The following is a 16,454-nucleotide window of genomic DNA, read 5'->3' as shown; positions in this document are numbered from 1 at the left end:
CAATTCCTTACGAATAATATTCCAAACACTACCATAACTGAGTCCACTTTGTCGCATCATGTTTTGGATAGTATGCGTCGATCTTCCAGTATCAGATCCTCGATTTTCTTCACTGTGGCGGCGTCCGTGGATGATGGGCGTCCAGATCTAGGTTCATCTGTAACAGACATGTGACCTGTTTGGAAATGTCTCTTCCACCTCACAATAGTGTCATAGGATGGGCAATCACCACCATACACAACTTTCATTTCTTCATGAATTTGACGGGCGTTGTGACCCTTCAAATGCAGAAACTTAATAACGCTGCGAGCTTCGATCTTCTCCATTTTGCACTTCACTGACAACTAGCACCACATATAAAGAACAGAAATAACCCACATTAATAATTTTCACTACAGAACAAATAGAAGGTCTAATGACTACAGAAGCAAAGTTTCTTCGAAATCACTCAATAAATTCTGGGGGATAATTAAAACTTTTTGATATCCCCTAGTACCACCCGAAAAGAAATAGTTTGATATTTCGCGGTATTGTCCACATTGTCATCAGAGAAGAAAGAAGTCGCGTCATGAAGTGCAGGGGTACAGAATACTGTATGGTATTGTCAGAAACAGTTGATAGTTGACAAATGTACTTTCACCAGTGTTTACTGCACGGTGGGTGATGGGTGGGTGGTTTAGGGGAGGATGGGAAAGGGTTATTGGTTGGCTAGGTTGAATCTGAGGGGGTATAGTAGCATTCATGCCTGATATATAGGCCCTTTCCAATCGGCTGCAGAAAAAACATGTCTGGGGGGGGGGGGTTAAAGATGGATGATGGCCACACGGAAACAGTTGTTGGTGATATTATGGCTGTTGGTATGGATGGCAACAGTGAAATCTGAGTTTTGGGTGGAGGAACGGTGGTTATTGATCCTAAAGTTCAAGGGGGTGGAGGTTTCGCCCAGGTAGAAGTTGCCGCAGATTTGGCAGATGAGGATGTAGTGAGGTTGGATGAGTGGCAGGTGGCCTTGGGGTGAAGGCTGAACTCCCCTGCAACAGTGGGGATCTGGAGAGTGGGGGAGGTGATGAGTATGGGGCAGGTCTTACACCTGATCTGGGGGGAGTGGTGTGGAAGGGGTGGGATTGTTTTCGATCAAGATGTTCTTGAGGTTGGGGGACAACAGAAGACAACCCATTGTTTATCTGCAAAGATGTCCCTAGTGTCAAGATCACTGTGCAGGATGGAAGGAGGGAGTGGAGGTTTTTTTTTTTTGTATCCAAAGATACCTGTTTGGCAGTTCACTAATAAATTTAAGGTTCCATTTTCTGCACTGTTTTTGCTCGCAATCGATTTTGCCACCTGTACATGCCTGACCAAGCCAGCAGACAGGTGACGAAACCGATTGCAACCAAAAACGGTGCAGAAAAATGAACAGTGAATATTAATGTATATATTTCACATGTTTTGGCACCCACAAGCAAGATTGTATTTCATATAATCCAGTGTTAGTTCAGAAAACTTGATCTTTTATTTGCAATAAATGTGTGCTCCTACTTATTAATCAATTTACATAATTTTCTGAGATTTTAATTGTTAACAAAAAATTCCAAGAGAGTTCCAGGTTCATGGGAACTCTGCCCACTGCATTTTTGCAGACTACACAAGTTGTCCTGACTGGAAAAATACTGGCTTGTACAGTCTCAGCCTAAGAGCTTGGATTTACTGTGTTACCGCACCATCCAAGTCCAATGATCAACATGATTGGACAAGCCAACCCCTGTCATGCATTCAAACTTCTTCGCTTGTAGGATTGCCTCGTCGTCGTTGTCGATGCACCTGTATTTCGGCACCGTATGCTATTGTAGTAGTCATCATTGCAGTCATAGTCTTCATCGATATCATTGAGGTTTCAGAAAGAAAGAAATTAATCCGCCGGAAAGAACTAACATCATAACAATCAAGATAGTCTCGATCTGCAAATGTGAAGTCAGCGACTCCAGCCAAGAATGATCAACAAAATGGTCCATTACTGAGAGTTGTTGGAAGGACATCTAGAGATGTGAATAATTTAGCCCAACGTGCCATTTAAAAATATTACACAACTCTGGGTCAGAGTTGGTTGGTCGAGTTGGTGTTTTAAGTCCACTTTATGCACAGTAAGGCTAATAGAGACTGGACCTACAGTGGGATCTGAACCACTTGTGCCACCCGGGACCCCTTGATTACAAGGCGGTGACGCTAAACTCTGATGCAAGAGTCCCATTACAAGGACTGACACTCAGTAATAGACAAAATCAGACATGATAAGACCTTGACATTACTGAAATGTACATTGTTATAGACAGAACACTTACAATACTGATGTTTCCAAATTTGTCAGCTGCAGCAACACTGTCATAATCTAGAACTGTTGATGTGGTAATCCAACGTGGATGCGTGTCATCAGCAAAAATGATCAACTGGTTCTCCTGCCTCTTGTAGCGTACAAAGTACATGCTTTCCTGGACATCTGATACATAAATCCTGTGTCCCAATGCGTGAATGTTCACTATCAAATTTGGAATGTGCTATAAGAAAGAAGTAGTCAATGTAATGAGACATATCAATATTTAAAATGTAGTTAAGATACAGACACACTTCAATTTTAGGTTTTCCGAAACAAAACAATTCACAAGAATGACAGCTGCTACCCAAATTCACACCTTGCATTTTGATTCAACCGTACTGCTAAGCTGCCACAAACACCAGAAACTACCTTCATCTCCCATCAGAAATGGCATAACACATAACTTACACCACATGCAATCTTTCACCAAGTAGATTAAGTCCAGTTTTGGGATGTATTTATTTTACTACTCAAGCTTTCGCCAAATCATGTGGCATCTTCAAGAGTTAAGACAAGAATAGTCGAAATTTATAACATGAGAAGACAAGATGGGTTAAAGACAAATTGAAGGTAAAACACAATGCCCTGTGCCCTGTCATAGCTTCGTACTCCATCTTAAACTGGACTTCAGCTACTTACATATCTTCTATGTTCAAGCTGTATCATATTTATCTACCAGAATATTGTCTCTAAATACAGTAAAACCTCGTTAATCCGGTCCCTCATCAGCCTGACTTTGCATAATCCGGAAAGGCAGAAGGCCAAAAAAAAGCATAATGCAAGGTTTTAAATGTGGCTAGAAGTCAACAAGAGAACTTCCCAAAGAAAAGGCAATCAACAACTGATGAAATTCTGTTTCCTTACTGTGCTTTGGGCCTATGTCCTTTAAATACACCATAATAAACGTGTTTTGTTGCTATAAATTGAGTTTTAATGCACTTTCTACTGTTCTTTTAGGTTATTTCAGTAAATCTGGACTTTCGTTAAACCGGTCAACTTATCCCCCCCCCATCAGTTTGGATTAACAAGGTTTTACTGTACTCATAACTGCTCAAGATATTGTATAATCAGTTTCTTCTCACAATGTTGTAGTAAAAATAATGTAAATTACTCCATGGAAAATGTCCTGCACTCCTCGACAATCTTGAACTTTGGACAGTATCTGTGAATTGATTCCAATATCTGTATCAGAATGGGCTCAGCCATATTGGTTACGACAAATGCTGCATGCAACATGTTCTACCTCAATTGAAAATAAATATTAGGAGATTCCAGTCTAGTAATTCTAATATTAGTGGCAATGAGAACTGATGCACTGACCAGGGAAGGTAAGTTTTATGTTTAGGGTTACCAGACTTCTTTTAACTGGACATGTCCTCTTTTTTAGGTCCCAAAAATAGTCTGGGTGGGTTTTTAGGAAGATGAGGAAATGTCCTCTTTTTTGGGGTACAGACAACTGCTTCAAGATTCGCAAAAAAAATTGTAAGTCTACAACATGATTGCATGGAATTTACTCGTGTACAATTTCATAATTATTTGTTGCAAAAAAAAACTACTTTCAGAAATTGGGTCACCAAACAAATACCTTAATACTTCTGAGCTTAATGATGTAGATGAAGAAGATTGCCAGTGATAATCTTGTCCCCTTAATAGTATTGTACTTGAACATGAACAATGTTATTTACTAATTTACATATAAAAACCACAGGAAGTATGTTCATGTATGATATGATTGTAATATAAAGAACTCTACAGCTATAGATTAAGGGTAAGTTTAAGAATTAACATTGTGAGAATAATGATGCACAACACAAAAATTCAAAGTCTAGTTTTGTGGTGTTCTTTTAAAAAATAATTTTTGAAATACTGAATGTTTAAATAAAAGGTGATGAAATACAGAGCATTCCCTGACATTCGCTATGAGACTCGGCGGCAACCGGCCCGGCATCAGCGCTAGTCTTTCCAGGTGAACGGAGTCCGCGACAGTCGCTAGAGTCTGCTATTAAAATTACAGTCTTCATATTGTGTACTAACCTTGACTACATAAGGTGTTGAAAATGATGTCCCTCTGCTGCAACTCATTCCTGTCATCTCCGAAGGAAATTGGCAATTACACGTGCAAGTTCGTCTACTGTAATTCTCCCGATTAAGAATTTTAGCGACTAAATGCTCTGGTTTTTTAAACACCCGTTTCTTGTGAGATGGAGCGGATAGATTTCCGAGGAGACCTCTAACCTTTGTCCTATCTCATCGAGTTTTTCCTCAGTAAGTACACGTGGGTTTTTCTTTTCACTTTTATTCAGAACTGACCCTGTTTCTCTAAACGTTTTTACAAGGTTTAATATAGTGGTCCTATGTGGAACGGGAACACCAGGAAATTTCATTGCAAAAAGGTTGTCACACTTCTCCACAATTCCTCTCCCTGAAGTAACACTCTACAAGATGAATCCTTTGTTGTAATGTAAACCTTTGTGGTGCCATATTAAGCCACAATCTTCAACACACGGACACGACAAAACACAACTTCCGAGGGAAGATTATACTGGCGTCAGTCTGCAACGTCAACAGAAAGGGAAAGAGAGACTTTAGCGTGCGACTGTTCACCGTTCACTGGGAAAGTCTCGTAGTGAATGTCAGGGAATGCTCTGTATTACATACATAAATTTTAATTGCAAATTATACAATAGATGTTGACCTTAAACACTGTATTAATATTTTCGTAATCTGTAATGTAAGAGCTTAGTTGTTTAATTATAATTTCTTGCTACGTATTAATATTTTCGTAATCTGTAATGTAAGAGCTTAGTTGTTTAATTATAATTTCTTGCTACGTCTTTTACATAGTCAAGTAGTACAACACTTCTGTACAATATTTTGTGAAATTCAAAGACTTCCAAATACCTTATTTTCACACTTTCTCAGTAGCTTCTTCTTCCCCATGTCATACAATCTTAGCAGCTTTCCAACACCCACAAGAATTCTCCCCTGAAAGGCACATATGGCTGTGGGGACCTCATCTACAGGAGTTTTATGCATTAACTCCAGATTAGTGCAATCACTGTTCACCCTGCAATTGAAACATTATGCCTTCAATATTCGAACATTAATATACCAAAAGACTGACAAAATAATTACAACACCAAAGTCAGCTCTGCAAAACTTCCATCATCATTTTCATATTTGATACTTGATCATCATTCTTATAAAATATTGCAACGAACACCATCTTACGCATATTGGAATATTTAGAAAGTCAACACAATTAGTATATAATGCAATTGTGCTTCCATGAAGCACGGGAATACAATGGAACACCAATTTTACACACATTTCCGCATTTTACATTTGACAATTTCACACGTTCAACCTTTTTAGTACCAATATCAGATTTAATTTTTTTTTAGAAGGTTCCATGAAAACTCTAAAATCAAGGTTCTACTGCATTTTTTTTTTATCTATCACAGATAGTCAATAAATTCGAAGTATAAGTTTCTAAAAATCAATAATGAAATGGTCAAAATTTAGCAAATTTAAAATGGCAATTTGGAAGTTCATGTGTGTAGTTTTCAACAATGTAATTACAAAGATAGTAAATGCTTTTTAATTGTTTATTGCTTCTTATATGTATTGTTAGTTTATGTTTACCTCGTTGATCTTTTCCTTTCTGTATCTTCTCCATATTGATGTGTCATAAATTTCATAACTTTTAAATATTAAGGTTTAATTATTTGCAAGAAAGTTGCAAATCATTCTATATTATTTCAACTCACAAACTTGTGTGTGTAAACATAGTAATTTTCTCAGTTGCGAGAAGCAACTTATTTTCAAGTAGTCTTTTTACATGTTAATACCTAACGTTTCATGTTAAGTACTTACAATACATGGAACTTTAGACTCATGACATGCACAGAAATCACATTAAATATTATCTCCTTTTTCAATGTTTGTAAATAGTTTTATGAAATTCACTTATTTTGACAATTTTTTAAATCATTAGGTCTCTGTGTAAACAAGATTTTATATGAATTTAAAGAGACAATTTGCAACACCTGCAGCATATTGTATGAACTAAACAAGGTTCAAGAGTGTTTAGTGCAAGAACTCGTCGAGCATTGAACTCGCACACACGGATGGGATTCATTTGACAAAACATGGTGACACCTTTCTAGCAATTGTGTGTTTTACAGGGTTCCCACTCATTATGTCTAGCCTAATTGCATGGACATTTAAATAAGTTTCCAGGTGACCTCAGTGGTGAAGTGGTTAGCACAGCATGCTATGATGGCAGGGGTTGCAGGATTGAATTCCAGCCATAGGCTCACTCATCCTCATCGTTGCAATTAGCCAGAAGTGGCAGAAAAGTGATGCTAAGTAACAAGAATTAAAATCCAAAATAACTTCACACACAAATAAATAAGTCTAGTTTTTTTAGGCACATTGATCTGAGGCTGGGTGAGCTCCAGAGCTGCTTTATGCTGGGACAAGACTGGAAAATTCCGACCTTAGATCACCCGCCTCAGAAATCAAACCCAAGTCTTTGGCATGGCAGTCAGATGCTCTACCGACTAGATCACCACGGCTTCTCTTACATCATTAGCTTTGCATATTCATCAAACGAAAGATTATTCAACAATGCTAAAAATGAGCAAAGGATAATAAAATGCAAAATTCATGTGAAATAATCCCCAAAAACAAATTACAGATTAACCAAGACAAGAATGCCCTTGCGAACTAAAGTGCACAGTCATTTGTTATCTTCTCTCTTCCCCTTCTCTCACACCTGGGAGCCTTGCAAACTACCGCAACCTAGGAGCATTCTTAAGTCTTGTTTAGACAGAGCTATGACTATATGCACAAACAAAAAAATAAATATATATATAAAATGACAATGTAATTTAATTAAACCACACTTACTTGTAAGTATACAAGAAACCTCCAGCCACTGACCGTGGATTCAGCTGGTAATCTTTGGCAACTCCAATCACAATGAATTGCTGGTTATCAGGCTGATTAGCAAACTTTACAAGAGCAATACTGAAAAAGAAAAAAATATTTATACCCTTTGGAAATGAAAAATATGCATCTCAGGAATTGATACTTTCTACTAATTTTAAACATGAAATCTTAATTTTAAAATAACATACCATAATAGAATTTACTCATGTATAGGATCAAGTATTCATACAGACAGACATTGTTCAATACAGGTCAAGTATTCATTTCTCATGTAACTTACTAATGTATTATTATAAACAATTCTGTTTATCTTCACTCATAAGAAATGACAAAACAAATTAATTTAAAATAGTCCACTGTTAGCTAACATTACGAGTTAAAACGGAAAATAAAATTTACCAGCTGTGGTGCACTTATCAATTTTTAATGATACATGTATTCATAAATATATTAAAAATAAAATTTGACGAAAAACACATGACAGTGGATATTATTATTACATAATACTGAATTTCATATTATACATATTCAACTTTGATATTAGTAAAATAATTAAATCATTAAGACCCTGTTGTGCTGGCCACACAGCAGAGAAGACTATAGAAATGTTTACACATCCCTTGTTGGGAATCCTGAAGGTAAAAGACCTGTATTAACACCATCAGATTATGTATTGAGTAGGGCAGATCACATCCCAAGGTCAACGTATCAATAGATGCCAGTGGTATCTGTATTACCTACACAATAATACTGCTATTCTGACCAACTACATTTCAAACTCTGTATCAATATTGCAGGGTGTCTACAATTTTGTTAAAAAAAATCCCCGACTTTTCCAGGATTTCAGCCGACGAACCAAACATTTTCCGAACCACGACATTAACACAATTCAAGTATTTACACGTGTGTAAGAAGGTCACTACATTTTAGCTAAACATCACACTTACAATCTGATTAACCAAGCGTTTAGAATATTCACTTCACATGCTAAAAGTAATGACAAGAAGGTAAACTGAACAGAATTGTTCTAGAGGCATTAGGGGTAAGCTTTTACTTATTACTTGCCACATTTTGAGCAATAGTAAAAGAAAGAATTCTTTTTCATAAAAAAATCAACAATTTTATGCCATAAATAACACAATTTAGTAACATATGTATAATCTTAATATCAACCAAACACAGCCTAAAAATTGCAATAAGAAAATAGTAAATGCCAATAGCCACATACTGTAGTAGGTTTCTACTTGAAAATAGTGCAAAACATGACCCCTTTTTCTGGAGCATTTAATATGCTATTTCTCTACTTGTAATACTCAGTATAGCAACTGAAGTACAGTTTGTCTGCAATAAATTTCTTGTCATTTTTCTTCGTTTGTAAGCTTACTTTTTACTGCACTACTCCAAAAATATTGATTTATTCCAGAAACCCAGTAAATTTCCCTGACATTTCCAGAAAAAGTAAATTCCCTAACTTTTTCAGGTTTTCCAGACTGGTAAACACCCTGTACTAGTGAGAATCTGTAAGAGGCTATCAGTTCTAAATGGTATCAGCTCAGCCATAGTATTGAGTTTGTCATCAAGTGAATAACTGATTCTAAAGAAGGAAATTATAGCTTTCGTGTCTTAATACTAGCAGGCTAAGCTTCCTGGAAATTCTAGTGGCATTAAAATGTTTTCAATATACAATAACTAGCCAGTATATCATTGAATAAACTAGCTTTATGAACATTGAAATTTTATCTTGTCCACAAGCGAAACCAGAAAATTATGGAATAATGATCTGGTACTAGGATGGACGTGGCAAATTCCTCTATTCCAAATTAAAAATATATACAGTGGAACCCAATTTGAGTTCTCAGATTTTACACGTTTCTGCATTATACATTCATTCTTGATGGTCCCAGTACAGCAAAATATTAAGAAATTTTCACACATTTTTCAACTTAGCTCCATGAAAAACGTAAAATTGAGTTCCACTGTACCAAGGCCATCTTCCTGAAACAAACTGATGGTTTCCATTTGGTTGTCCTCTGAACACACCATTGTCACATGTATTTTCTATGTTAAAGTGTGATTGAAATACATATCTAATAACTAGTATCACATTATTTATGGTGACTAACAAGTTCAAGATTTCGGTACAAAAAAAAGGCACATTTTGGAATCAAACGTGGTACACAAAGGGCTTTTTGGTATTAAAAATCCTAAATTTGATTAAAAACTACACTTGTTAAACAAAATAAGCATTTCCCTTCTAATAGCACATTTATGTAGTTATTGGAATATTAAGTACATATTCCTATGTAAAGGTGTCCATTTTTGCTTCTCAAATATTTACAGCAGAATTAATTTTCATGGGTTTGAATAAATTTCAGGATAACTCAGACCCGCAAAAGTGCCACGTCGGTGAAGCAACTAATATTTTTTCTCAAGAATTTATTTTGCAGTTCATTTTGTGACAAAGGTTGGTAGAAAAACTTGCCTCATACATTTCACAATGAACATTACAGCATAATTCAAATTTCATGTTTCCATCAAAAACAAAATATGCATGGACGCTCTAGAACCCATTGAAAAGAATGAAATTACTGCATTGCAGTGTTCAACCTTGAGAGATAGTAGGTACACTTGAAGTGTACCATTCAAATGTTTTCATTGTATAACCAACCAGTATATCATTTGAATACACTAGTTTTACGAACATGAAATTTTATGGAATAAAGGTCTGGTACTAGGATGGACACTGCAAACTGCTAATAAATTCCTTTATTTCAAATAATCAATATATAACTGGTGTCCCACTAGCTTTCGAACCCAAAAACAACGTTATAATTTCCGAATAAACATACATAGGTAAATGAAATTCACACTACACGTACCTTGTTTCATGCTGAACACGAGGCAGAGTTGAAATAAACGCACGCGTCAAAACAAAGACGGTAGGTGGCACCAGGGGAAGTGATGCGTGTGGGTTAGTGTGATGTGCGAGTCCCTGCATCGCGAGAATGGATCGGTACACCTTACCAGAATGCGTGTTCATTGTAAGAAATATTGGATATCGGGATCGTATCACACCGTTCAACGTGAATTTGGACGCCGTAAAGAACCATTGAAGGTGGGAGTTTGGTGTTGGTGTGAAATTTCCCGACAGCGTATCATTGGACCCATTTTCTTTGAAGATACAGTAAACACACAAGTTTACTGACACATCTTCAGTGCATTTGTGAATCAGCTGGATGATGAATAACCGCATCGCGGTTATTTCCAACAAGACTAAGCGACATGTCATACTTACAATGTGTCCATGGCAGAAATTGAGTACTTTTTTGGTGACAGAATCATCTCCAAAGGATTGTAGCCACCAAGATCCCCAGATTTGACACCTCCAGATTTCTTTTTATGGGGTTTCCTTAAAGGTTGTGTCTACAGAAACAAACCACGATCACTGCAAGAGTTGCGAAACAACATCGAGAATGCGATTCACAAGATCACACCAGAGACTCTACATCGGACTTTTCCCAATATGGAACGCCGTGTATAAACATGTCTGGACGTCCAGGGAAGACATTTGCAGCACCTGCTGTGACGATCATGTATTCAGCATGAAACAAGGTATAAGTATTGTGAATTTCATTTTCCTATGTTCGTTCGGAAATTACGTTTTTTTCGGGTTCGAAAGCTAGTGGGACAACCTGTATTACTGGAACAAATTGATGGTTTCAATATTCCAATGTTCAACCTCCAAAGAACTATCAATGGTTTCCAATATTCCAGTGTTCAACCTTTAGAGAACTATCAATGGTTTCCAATATTCCAGTGTTCAACCTTTAGAGAACTATCAATGGTTTTCAATATTCCAGTGTTCAACCTTTAGAGAACTATCAATGGTTTCCAATATTCCAGTGTTCAACCTTCAGAGAACTATCAATGGTTTCCAATATTCCAGTGTTCAACCTTCAGAGAACTATCAATGGTTTCCAATATTCCAGTGTTCAACCTTCAGAGAACTATCAATGGTTTTCAATATTCCAGTGTTCAACCTTCAGAGAACTATCAATGGTTTTCAATATTCCAGTGTTCAACCTTTAGAGAACTTTCTCACTTGAAGTTCCACTCACACTAAAATGTTTTTGTTGTACAGGAAAACCTCGTTAATACGAAGTTCAAGGGACCAAAAAATGTTAACTTCGTATTAAACTACTTCGAGTTATCCAAACTTTTCAAGATGGCGCCTGTTTTCAAGTGTAAATAAAGTAGACTATAAATTACCCCCACAAAGGATGTTTTATACTTGGTGGTAGCTCAGAAAATAAGCTTTATATGTAAAAAAAAAAAAAAAAGGTAAAGTGTTACCCTGTGCATAGCACCACGCCATGAAGGCGTATAGGGGGTGTGGGGGTAACGCCCCACACTTTCTTGATCCGGTCGTGAGTGGGGGTGATGTGATCAGCATCATGCCCCTGACCGCCTTTACCCCCCAGGGTTTCCCCCAGGTACCCATGTTATTCGACGCTGGGTGGGCGCCGGGGTCGCTTCCACCGTTAGAAAAGTTCCCGGATTTGAACCGGCCGGGGATCGAACCCGGGACCTTTAGCATGGTAGTCATACGCGTTACCGACTGAGCCACCGCGGCCATGTACTATATAATAATATTGTACATTTTAAAGAAAGTGTAAAAAATGTTACACAAAATGAGAACACTGAGCTTAACGCGGACACAAAGATTCCAAAGAGACCATTAACACCATTTATCCTGCCAAGTTATACAACCGGTTATGCACAGGATGCATGTTGTGGCAATAAATCTTTTAAAAAACGGTATTTTTTTAACACCAGCACGCTAATGGTTCTGAAGAAAAGCAGGGATTATATGGCTTTGCGAGATTCAAAACAATGACGCTTATTCCTTCGCACTGGATGAGTCATTGCAGTTGTCCGCAAGCGAGAGCTTTCCAGACGCTAAACACTGGCGCCAGCTGCAGTGGAAACACAGTGAGACCGGCTGGAAGTTGGAGCAGCAGAAGGGAAATCATCGGCATTTTAAAGATAAGGCAGTTGTCGAAGACCAAACTTTTATCAGCAGTGGGAAAAAAAAAATGATCCTTGCATTACCTTTTACCATGCAACAGACAATAATACAGGCAATATTTCCTATTCAGACAGCTGCATTCAAGCAAGAAAGAGGGACCTGAATTCTGCAATTGTCCCATTACCATGCACACCAGTGGCGGATAATGAGCTGTTGTAGGAGACGGAAGGGGGTCACTTTTCTTTTACTTATCATGCGGTTTTTGTTCGTTTTGAAGAAGGTATTCAGAACTGTTTGCTTTTTTTTAGACTCCAAAGGAAAGCAGTCCGTGTGCGCACACGAGCAAGAAAATCGTGGCCGAAACACTTAGATACGGACCTTGACCTGCTATGCACATTGACAAAGAATGTCAATGTCCAGCGGGCATTTCGGGCTGCTTCCCTAGAGTTGTCAGCAGCTCATGTCAAGTTAAAATAACGTCCAAGCTCTCTCCACATTCGACCTTCTCTTGTCTACTTACGCAGGTGTCTACTTCAAATTAAGCGAAACCAGTTTTGCAAAAGGGTCTTGTAAACAACTTCGTATTAAAAATTATCCGCATTTCGATTTATCCGTACTGAAATACATTTTAAATCCTATTATAGGTTGGGGCCCCAACTAGTGGTTGCAGGACCTTGTAATTGGTGGTGGGGTTGCGTGCTCTGATGATTCACTAGGCTATACCGGCGGTATCATAGCTACTGGCAGGGTCTCCCAGGCCGGGCAGGCTAGTGAAGAGGAGCCAGACTAAGAAGCAACCTATTGGTCAACGGCTCCAAAGGCAGAAGATTGACGATCATCTCAACGGCGGAGGAGGCGGATGAACGAAGAGGAGTAACACTTTAAAAAACCATGGTTCAGCTGGCTCCGGCTGATAGTACCATGTAAGGGCCCCTTGCCAGGGTTACGGTTAAGTCCTCAACGGCAGATGCGGCGGAGAAGGAATCCTTCGGTACGGCGCAAACGGCGGAAGAGGCAACCCATTCACTTGGGAGTAATGAAGAGAAAACCACTGCCTTGTGGTGAAGAGGGATCTTCAAAGGTTAAGGGAGAAAACCCCTACAGAAAATCGTCCTGCTTGGAGGTCTAGGTAGCAGCCCTATCACCAAGATCGAGTGCTGTGTGTTAATAACCCGCACACCTTAAACTTCACTATTAAAGAAACATCCACGAAGAATAGCCGGACTGACTCTAAGATGACGACTTTTGGCATGAAAGGGAAAACAAGAATTGGGTGTTGGAATGTGAGAACTTTAAGAGAGAGTGGTAGACTTCAGCAAACAGTAGCCCAAATGCAGGCCTACAGGTTGGACAAGATGGAAAGGATTTGGAGAGATGAGAACTAAAGACGGATTTACATTCCTATATTCAGGAAGAGAAGAGGAGGAACAACATCGGGATGGTTAGGTATTCTCTTGAGTAAGATAGGAAAGAAAAGCTTATTAGAATGGAACCCTGTTTCTGAAAGAATTATAACTGCGAAGTTCAAAGCAAAGGTGAGAAGCATTAAAATAGTACAATGCTATGCCCCAACAGAAGTTTCAGACATAACAGAAAAAAGGGAATTTTATTCAAAATTGCACCAAGTACTAGTTCATAATAAGAAAGACATATGCATCTTGATGGGAGATATAAATGCAAAAATTGGATAAGATAATGAAGGAATAGAGCATATTATGGGTAGACATGGACTGGGGGAAATGAATGAAAATGGCCAGTTATTTGTTGACCTTTGTGCAGAAAATGACCTGATCATAGGTGGAACTGTTTTTCCCCACAAAGATATCCATAAAGTGACATGGGTATCACCTGATCATGTGACAAAAAATCAAATTGACCATGTTTGCATTACCCGTAAATGGAGAAGATCCCTTCTAGATGTAAGAAATAAAAGAGGAGCCGATATTGGTGTAGTGATCACCACTTGGTAATTGCAGTCTTTAAACTTCGTATAATGGCAGCATGTAAAAAGTTTTCAAAAATGGGAAAGAAATTTGATTTGAAAAAGTTAAATGATAAAGATACAAGAAATAGATTTGTATTGGAACTTAGGAGCAGGTTTGAAGGTTTACAAATGGAGTAAGATGAAGATATAGAAGAAAGAGAAGAGAATACAATAGAGAGAAAATGGAAGAAGACCAAAACTAATTGGATAGAAATAAGTGAAAACATTTTAGGATATAGGGAAAGTAATCAGAAAGACTGGATGTCAACAAACACATGGGATAAAATTAAAGCTAGAAAAATGAAGAAGGAAGAATTAAACACTGCAAAAACAAGAACCCCAAAGAGTTCGCTACAAAGACAATATAAAGATCTTGATAGAAAAGTGAAGAAGAGTGCTCGAAATGATAAACTCAATTGGATAGAACAGCAAGCAAGAGTAGCAGAGGAAGCAGCAAGTAAGGGTGATTTAAAACAACTTTATCAAACAACACGCTTACTATCAAAGCGACAATTTAAGAAAAATATACCAGTCAAGGATAAGAATGGCAGGTTGTTAGCGGATAAACAAGAACAAATGAAGAGATGGAAAGAACACTTTGAAGAGGTATTAAATAGGAACATCAGAGAAAATGACAGAACGAGAGAAAGAGAGAGTGAGGCTGACGAAACTGAAGAGCGTACAGAGATGAGAATTTCAGACCTTCCTCCTTCAATTCAGGAAATCAAACTAGCACTTAAGCAACAAAAGAATGGGAAAGCAGCTGGAATAGACCAAATTCCACCAGAGATTTTGAAGGTAAATGTGAACTTGATGGCAGAAATAGTATATGAAGTGTTCGCGGCAGTTTGGGAAAAAGAGAAAATGCCAGAAGATTGGAAAAGGGGTCTTATAATAATTCGAAAAAAAGGCGATATGACAAATTGTAATAACGAGAGGAATCACGCTGTTATCAGTCCCAAGTAAAATACTAACTAGGGTTATATTTAATCGCATTCAAGATAAAGTAGAAGCCAAGATTAGGAGAGAGCAAGCAGGATTTCGTTCTAGTAGATCCTGCACAGATCAAATCTGTACATTAAGGATTATCATCGAGCAATGTATAGAATGGAATACTAGATTGTATACCATCTTTGTAGATTTTGAGAAAGCCTTTGATTCTATAACAAGGGAAAAAATGTGGCAAATATTACAGAAGTTTGGAATACCACTTAAGATAATAAGGATAATCCAGGAGTCATATCGACAATACAAGAGTCAAGTTATTCATGAAGGAGATGTTACAGAACCCTTTGGAACAGGATCTGGAGTGAGGAAGGGATGTATTCTGTTGCCCCTTATTTTTCTTCTCGTAATAGATACAGTAATGAGGGAAACCGTAAAGGGAAACAGAAGAGGAATGCAATTGGGGCCTTATGGATAGATTAGAAGATTTAGATTTTGCCGATGATGTGTCTGTTGTCAGAATCTTATAGAGATGCAAAAACTAAATTGGAAGATTTGGTTGTAGAAGCTAAAAAATTCGGACTGACATTAAATAAATCAAAGACTAAAACAATGCGAATAAATGCAAGAATCCAAGATTATATTCAACTACAAAATGAAATACTAGAGGATGTAGACAATTTTACTTACTTAGGAAGTGTAGTTGCAACAAATGGAGGAGCAGAACATGATGTAAAACAACGCATCAATAAAGCAAATGGGGCCTTTGTACAACTTTACCCAATATGGAAAAGTAGGATTATAACTACAGAAACAAAGTTAAAAATTTTTAGAAGTAATGTTAAATCAGTATTGCTGTATGGAGCAGAATCCTGGAAAGTCACAACTGAAATCACAAATAGACTACAAGTTTTTATTAACAGATGTCTCGGGAGAATATTAAATGTACATTGGCCAGAAGTAATCACAAATCAAGAACTTTGGATACGAGCATCAGAAGACCAGATTAAAAACCAAATTAAAAGAAGAAAATGGAACTGGATAAGACACACACTAAGGAAAGCAGACAACACAATTGAAAAACAAGCACTTTACTGGAACCCTCAAGGTGCTAGAAAAAGGGGAAGACCCAAAAGTTCATGGAGACGTACTGTTGAAGAAGGAAAACAACA

At 37.6% G+C, this 16,454-nt stretch overlaps 1 protein-coding gene across 1 annotated transcript in view; it reads right to left on the bottom strand.

Annotated features, from left to right (window-relative positions):
• The window catches only part of Sf3b3 (splicing factor 3b subunit 3), a 121,095-nt gene that overhangs the window by 14,444 nt on the left and 90,197 nt on the right, over positions 1 to 16,454 (bottom strand). Inside the window, exons 16-18 of the mRNA XM_083144100.1 lie at positions 7,283 to 7,402; positions 5,270 to 5,435; positions 2,337 to 2,549 (exon numbers count right to left, since the gene is read on the bottom strand). Of these exons, the coding sequence (XP_083000226.1) occupies positions 2,337 to 2,549; positions 5,270 to 5,435; positions 7,283 to 7,402 (499 nt within the window). The remainder of the gene's footprint in view (positions 1 to 2,336; positions 2,550 to 5,269; positions 5,436 to 7,282; positions 7,403 to 16,454) is intronic.

The sequence above is a fragment of the Lepisma saccharinum genome, chromosome 22, assembly GCF_977018435.1.
Source record: "Lepisma saccharinum chromosome 22, izLepSacc3.1, whole genome shotgun sequence".
NCBI lineage: Eukaryota > Metazoa > Arthropoda > Insecta > Zygentoma > Lepismatidae > Lepisma > Lepisma saccharinum.
Note: the sequence above shows the minus strand (reverse complement) of the source record. Positions and strands in the feature narration are given on the sequence as shown.